Below are 7,500 nucleotides of genomic sequence, written 5' to 3' on the forward strand. Positions count from 1 at the left end.
AATCAGTAGGAGGAGTAGGAGGAGGAGGAGGAGACGGAGTAGAAGAAGCAGTACGAGGAGGAGGAGGAGGAGAGTAATTGGAGGAGACGGAGTAGAAGAAGCAGTACGAGGAGGAGGAGGAGAAGAAGAAAAAGCAGTAGGAGGAGGAGGAGGAGTTGGAGGAGAAGGAGGAGTTGGAGGAGGAGGAGGAGGAGGAAGAGGAGGAGGAGTTGGAGGAAGAGGAGGGGTTGGAGCAGGTGGAGAAGAAGAAGCTGTACGAGGAGGAGGAGGAAGAGGATGAGGAGGAGTTGGAGGAGGAGGAGGAGATGAAGGCGGAATGTAAAAAAAAACCATTCCTTTCTTCCTCCCTTTCTGGAAATGTGTATAAAGGAATTTTTCCATTTCACCTCATATGGAAGCCGATTCCTGGATCCATTGAGCCAACGGGAATGCAAACGTCTCAGAGTCTCCGGTACAGCAGCGGCCTCTCCATAATTAATGATATTGGAAACATGGCTCCCGGAATGTATTCTCGGACTTGAATAAACTTCGGAAAAAGATTGCCGGCGGCTCTTCTCCGCCATGTATTGATAAATTCCGCCGCCCGATACGAATTTGCCTTTCCTGATACATAATTTATCGGAGGGAGAATCCACACGCAGCCGTCAAGTCATCTTTTGTAACGTGAGATTTCGTGCGTATTAAAATGCCGCAGTTAATCAGAAAACGGGACATGGCAAGGTTAAAGGGGCTTTTATATTTATTACGCCATCCATGCGACGGTTCGCAGTCATTCTGCGAAAAGATTGATCTAATGAAAAATATATAGATATATATATATATATAAGATATATATTATATATATCTATATATATATATATATATATATATATATATATATATATATATATCCTTGAATCCAAGGTAGAAAGGTAAGTGAAACAGGGACTTGGAACAAGTACTTTCTTAGTATATACTACGAAAGTACTTGTTCCAAGTCCCCTGTTTCACTTATCTTTCTACCGTGGATTTAAGGATATTCTTAAGCAGTACTTGTTCCTGCGTGCTACATTAGATACATATACATATGTATGTATGTATGTGTGTATGCATATATATGCAAATATATGTATGTTTATGTATACATGTGTGTCTTAGAATAATCTACGATGTGTTGTGTGTTGTAGTCGGATTTCCGAAGCACAGTTCAGATAAGCGTAGGAAATGATGTCAAGCCAGAGAAAGGTCTGTTGGATATTTCAATCTGCCTATTGTCATACTTCCTCTAATATTTTGTTTGCTGAATGCCGTTATGAATAAGTCTCAGTTGAACAGAAGCTACGATAATTTATGTATATAGTATACAAGTACAGAAAGGCGTGCACAGCTCTTTGTCACTTGCACTCTCTTACTAACCAGCTGGAGAGAGCCCCTAGGAGGCATTTGGAAGGAATGAGAGAGGCCAAGTGTGAGTCCTGCACGAAGGATATCCAACTCCTCGCGTTCCTAAAGTGAGGAAATAATCCACCTCCCCCATTTGGGTATGTATCTGTCTCTAACCTTTGCAAGGAAGAGGGGAAAGTTACACAAAAGACCTGCGTTCTTATTCGTGATTTGCCATTCTTTTTTTCAGTTTTTTTTTTTTTTTTTTGTTTTTTTTTTTTTTTTTTTTAAGTTGTTTTTGTTTGGTGCCGACTTTACAAGGAATTAACTTTTGTTTAGCTTTCTTTTCTTATCTAGGAATGTGTTTCGTTTTGCTTCCTTTGCTTATTTTGGTTCTTTGTTTTATCACGAAATTTATCTTTGGCGTTCTTTGATTTATAATTCTCATATTTACACGCTATTCTAAACATAGTTAAACTCGCAAAAGACCTTAGCGGTATATTCCAGGCGGTTATGGGATCCGGAAAACTGTAGACCCAATAAATTTTTTTCATTTGTAAGGGAATGTTACCGTCAGTGTACCTCACGTGGTGTACTGTAGGCATTACTAAAGGGTGTATGCAGCAGCCCTTCGGTCCTTAGCTGCACCTATTTTTCAGCCTTTTACTGAACCTCCATTTTTACTTCCTTTCTTTAGTCTTGCTGTCCAACTTATCTATTACTCACCGTTAGAGCCTTGCACTTGGCTCCTTTGTATGATGACCCCTTTTCTTGCTGTCCAACTTTTCCAACTGCCTGAAGCTCTGAATGGCTGAAAGCGCCCCAGTTCTTGGCTTGACGGCTTAAATTTGCATAAATCAATTCTTGCTTTAAATACTTCTTGTTTATGATTTTGAAGAGATTGGCCAGTGTTTCTTAACCTTCTTATGACCGCCCCTCCCCCCCAACCTTGTCTGAGCGATTGTCGTTATCGACACGCACACACACTATTCAGACAGTATGAACGATCTCCTCACCGATTTCAGTCTGAACGAAGATTTTGTCTTGAGAAGACACGGCATCATCTACAGAAGAGACGCGCGCGATAGCGTTATATCGGCAGACAAACCCATACATTGAACGATCTGTGTATGACAGACTTAAGTCGCAAGCCAGCAACCTGGTCGTGACAGATTCCCGCTGAGATCGCTCAGACACGAAGCTCCGCCCACTTTTGCATGCAGACAAGCCCATACACAGTGTTTTTGCGAACGATACAGAAAGTCGTTCAGACAATCGCTCAGTGTATGGGGTCCTTAAGAGTTGGTTATACCCTCCACGGCCCCCTTGCACCTATGAGTAAAATTACTTCCCAGATGTAAAGGTTGGGGGAAGGGGGGAGAAAGAGAAGGGGTTATGGGGGATAGAGGTGGGTGGGGGTGGGGGCTAAACAATTACGAAACGGTAAGACCAGCGAGTCTAGGAAACTAACGTCATAAGGCGATACTTTTGCATTTTTTCCTAAACTTCTGAATATTAGTTCCTCACTCTTGTTAAGAGAATAACGAATATAATTATAAAATTTTTAATTTTTCTCTAGTGCTCGCGCCTCCCCTGGAAATTACTGAGACAAACCCCCCTCCCCCATCCCCAAGCTTAGGATGGTCTAGACTTAAAAATCTAGGCCTACGGGACGTCACTTGTTTTTACTCCCATATTTAATATTAAATTCTTTAGAAGTAATTTTTCATTTATTTGAGAACAGAGAACGAATCTCCTTGATTGTTAAGGCATCCCTTCAAAGAGCTTTAACCAGCCAAAGCTCTTTAGACGGATGTAACAACTATTCTTTGAAGCAGGGTTTCACGGGAAGCTGGCGGGAGAATGGCGTCTTGTGGAGAGAATTAGGCCGAGGCTTTCATTTATTTAATCTTTCTTTTCTTATTTCATTTTTGTGGATGCCGCCTTTTGTGTGCACCAAAGAGAAGTGGCAATTTTCGGTCAAATGTGTCACCTCTCTCTCTCTCTCGCACACAGGCTTTTATTTATTTATTAAAATTTTTCATGGATGACGCTTATAGTTTGCTCCAAAGCGAGCTGACAATTCTCTCTCTCTCTCCCTCTCTCTCTAAATCATATACACAGACTTTTATTTGCTCATCTATTTTTATTTTTCATGGGTGGTACCTATTATGTGCTCCAAAGAGAACTGACAATTTCCAAGAAAAATTCATATTCTCTCTCTCGCTCTTTCTCTCCAAAAAGTCTGATACAGTCGCAGGAAGACCATAAGGTCACAGACTTGGCATTTTAAATAAGCATCTAAAAGCGTCCGTGTTACGTAAAGTCCATTACCGAGGGGAGCGCCATACATTTCGTCTGGGAACTGCACCTTTATTTTCTTAATAGTGGCTCTACACTTTCTTTCTTTCTTTGTTTTATCGTTTATTGGCCTAACTTAGTTTCTTGATAAAACCGGCGGATATTTCCTAGATGGTGACCTAAGGGGTTTTAACCTGGTATATGTATCCACCTTCGCGGTGTGTTTAGTAGAAGCTCGTTGTGGATTACCGTAAAAACATAAACAAATGACTGTAAAATCATAAAGATAATGACCCCCAAGAAATATTAGTCATAAATAACGACCCCCGAAAACCCTTGGGGTTCACTATCTAGGAAAGATCGAGAACGACTACCATTAAATTATTTATTTTACGCGTCTCGGATATTGAACTTCACCGTTTGTTGCACTCTGCTTCTAGGGTCGGAAAATTTGGAGGGTTTAGCAGCAATCTTTAGGAAGCTGGTTCAAGCAGCAGTGTGTCATAATAAGCTTTCGTTAAATATATCTACCAGTGAGTCTCTCTGTCTGTTGTATGTACCGTTATAGGTGTGGTAGTTTCGCGAGGTTGCAGAAGTATACAGCGTTTGGGGGCGAGTTCTCAACTTTCCTCGGCCTAGGATTCGAACGGTTGCCGATTGCTTTGTTGAATAGTATCTCCTCTCTCTCTCTCTCTCTCTCTCTCTCTCTCAAGTCCTTTCTACCTTATTTTTAAGTTCCTTTCAAGATCTGATGACATATTTCATGTGCATTACAAATGTAATTGTGCTTCAAATGGCTATATCTAGGCTTACCCTGGAGAGATCGCATAGTTCAAATAGCTTCATCTAGTTAAAAGTCTCTTGAGGTTGACGGTAAATATCCAATCGTTTTCACTGAAGCTTTATTTGGCTTCTGACTGGCCGATGTATTGTAATAGACAGTGAAGATAACTTTCTTTTATTGGGGAGGTATTTTCAATGCTGTATAACCGTCACAGCAATTTTGTCTTGTATAATGTTGAAAACTAATTAGAAAATAAAGGTAGGTTTACACCTACGCACTTTCGTGTTGCGGGCTGTTACGGGGTGGGACCGTTACAAAATTGACGCGGTTGGGAGTAAAAATGACCGTTATTTGGCGGCATGGGGCGGACCCAGGGTGTGGGTTACGGGCACCTCACGGCATGTTCCTGCGGAGTTGGCGCAGAGTTGGCGCGGTGTTATGGTCGTTGTTGCTATGCCAGGCCACGCGCTCTTGCGGCTTTGTTACTCCATGTAGCGGTGTGTTGCGGGTGGGTTGCGGTGTTGTTGCGGAGTGCGCGCACATCCGCATGAGTCACGATTTGCAAAATTGCACGATTTTTGCACGTGCACCGTGCCACATCGTGCCACACCGTGCCAGATATGAACCTTGGGTATATATAGAGGCCTGCCAAGCACATCCTTCATTCCACGCCCAACCAACATGCAACATGGACCTCAACAGCCTCTCACCCCAGGTTATCGACGGGTTGAGAAGACGTACCAGGGTGCCACAGCCACCAGTACCATGCAGAAAGGACGGCAGGGCAGGGCGGATTTGGGCTCGGGAGTGGCTGACACGGCGGCAACTACATGGGGACTACGACCAGCTGCTACAAGAACTGAACAAGGAGGACCGTAAAGGACACAAGAACTTTCTATGAATCTACCCTGAATTGCTCGAGGAGATGGTCGACAGGCTGACGGGGCGTCCACGGTGTGCACAAGAGGTTAGTACTGCAACCAAAACTTCCGAAGGTAGGTTTCGCTAGGTATGAAAAATGGGAGGCAACACGACACATTCACTCTCTCTCTCTCTCTCTCTCTCTCTCTCTCTCTCTCTCTCTCCCATTAACGAAACCTATCTCGGGAACTTTTGATTGCAGTACTGACGCTGTAAAAGTAAACTTTCACAGTTGCATTTGTAACTGGAAGTGATATGTCTAGGTTCACTCTATCTTGCTGATTGTTCTACGAGGGGATTCACCCAACAGTGGGTGAATATCATGACTTTAACGTCAATATTCACATTCTCTTATACACTCAGACGTATATATATATATAAATATATATATATATATATATATATATATATATATATACATATATATATAATATATATATATATATATATATATATATATATAATATACAGCAGCGTAACCCTTCTCCCGATGCTTTTCTTCCCCGCCGCTAGGTGGCACTAGTATGCTGCTCGTTTGCAGGTGCACTGCTATTAAGTCTGTCAGTGTTTTCGTGAATTTGGTGAAGTGTGTTCCTGTGGCATCACCTCTTAACACTTCAAGCCACATCTAATTAAAGGAGAGCAGTAATTTTCGGATATCACGGTTCATTCAAGGCTGTGTGAATGTCAGTGCCAAAACCTGGTGTATTAAAAGGACGACGTCTCATGGGTCTATTGCATTTCCAAGTCATGAATCGTCATGGCGTTTCACTCTGCTTCACTGTTTACCTTTTTTAAAGATCGGATGTCATGCAAGGTAAGACTTTTATATATAAGTCAACCTCTTGTTGTAGTAAAATTTGCAAATTTATCGCTAAATTGCAGATCGTTACGAAATATACGCAAAATATGATTTTTTCTCCGAATATAGTAGTAATTCTAAACCTTACGAACAAGGTAGCCTAAGCCTAGTGTATTCCAGATCCTGTGGATCATTGTACATTTCCTGTAGCAATGAAGAAACCGCTGTAGCGAAACAGTTTCCCAACATAAGCCTCTCTCTCTCTCTCTCTCTCTCTCTCTTCTCTCTCTCTCTCTCTCTCTCTCATTCGTTCGTTAATTACTTGTCCCAACCACTATGGTATAAACTTTTTAATCTGTTTCCACAAATATTAGTCTGACAGCTTTGGCATGTTTAATAAAGTTTTTGTGGTCTTTGTTTTGCCCATTTAGTAAAAGACTTTGCTGTATAGGCCTATCAGCTGTATAGGTTATTAGGGCTGTGTCACCAGGGGAAATTTTCTGTCATCTTTTATTGCACTTGTCGCCAGTTTTTACAAGTTTGACAAAAAAAAAATATATATATATATATATATATATTATATATATATATATATATATTATATATATATATATATTTTAACAGAAGCTGGTAATGAGGTTTTTTCCATTTTAACAGGAAGCTGGTAATGAGAGAGAGAGAAGAGAGAGGGAAGAGGAGAGAGAGAATGAGATGAGGAGAGAGAGCGAGACGAGAGAGAGAGAGAGAGAGAGAGAGAGAGAGAGTGAGAGAGAGATGAGCAGAGAGAGAGAGAAGGATTTAAAATTCAAACCTGCATTTATAATATTTCTACCGGCGACATGACGTATTTGTCGTCTGATAGACCTATGAATGTGTAACATGTTTGCAGTACTAGACTAGCATAAGGAATTCCGCTGAGGGAGAGAGACCTATTTAAGCCGTAAGGTTTGAAGCGCAATTCATATACTATATTATGCATTAAACGGTAGTATGCTGTCAGACCTAGACCTACATACTTAGAAATGTGTAGCAGCGTTAGTTATTTTAAAAAAGTGTGTGAAATAAACACTGAACAGGAGAGGAAATGCAGGGAAAGCCCAGAGAGAGAAAGAATATAAATGTTAATGTATAAAAATGGTATGCTGTCAGATCTAGGTCTACAAACTTAAAAATCCGTGGCTGCTATCAATTAATTAAGCGCATGAAAGAGAGAGAGAATTTAAACGTTAATGTATAAAATGGTATACTGTCAGACCTAGGCCTACAAACTTAAAAATCTGTAGCTGCTATTAATTGATAAAGCGCATGAGAGAGAGAGAGAGAGAGAGAG

At 41.1% G+C, this 7,500-nt stretch overlaps 1 protein-coding gene and 1 long non-coding RNA gene across 2 annotated transcripts in view; one reads left to right on the top strand and one right to left on the bottom strand.

Moving 5' to 3' along the window:
• The window catches only part of LOC135199697 (uncharacterized protein DDB_G0271670-like), a 4,527-nt gene extending 35 nt beyond the window's left edge, over window positions 1–4,492 (bottom strand). Inside the window, exons 1-2 of the mRNA XM_064227852.1 lie at window positions 4,477–4,492; window positions 1–351 (exon numbers count right to left, since the gene is read on the bottom strand). The exon at window positions 1–351 is cut by the window's left edge and continues 35 nt beyond it. Coding sequence (XP_064083922.1) covers window positions 1–351; window positions 4,477–4,492 — 367 coding nt within the window. The remainder of the gene's footprint in view (window positions 352–4,476) is intronic.
• Window positions 4,493–5,855: 1,363 nt separating this feature from the next.
• LOC135200336 (uncharacterized) overlaps window positions 5,856–7,500 on the top strand; it is a 157,265-nt gene continuing 155,620 nt past the window's right edge. Inside the window, exon 1 of the long non-coding RNA XR_010311264.1 lies at window positions 5,856–6,185. This is a non-coding gene — a long non-coding RNA (uncharacterized LOC135200336). The remainder of the gene's footprint in view (window positions 6,186–7,500) is intronic.

This window comes from Macrobrachium nipponense, chromosome 26 (assembly GCF_015104395.2).
Source record: "Macrobrachium nipponense isolate FS-2020 chromosome 26, ASM1510439v2, whole genome shotgun sequence".
In the NCBI taxonomy this organism is placed as follows: domain Eukaryota; kingdom Metazoa; phylum Arthropoda; class Malacostraca; order Decapoda; family Palaemonidae; genus Macrobrachium; species Macrobrachium nipponense.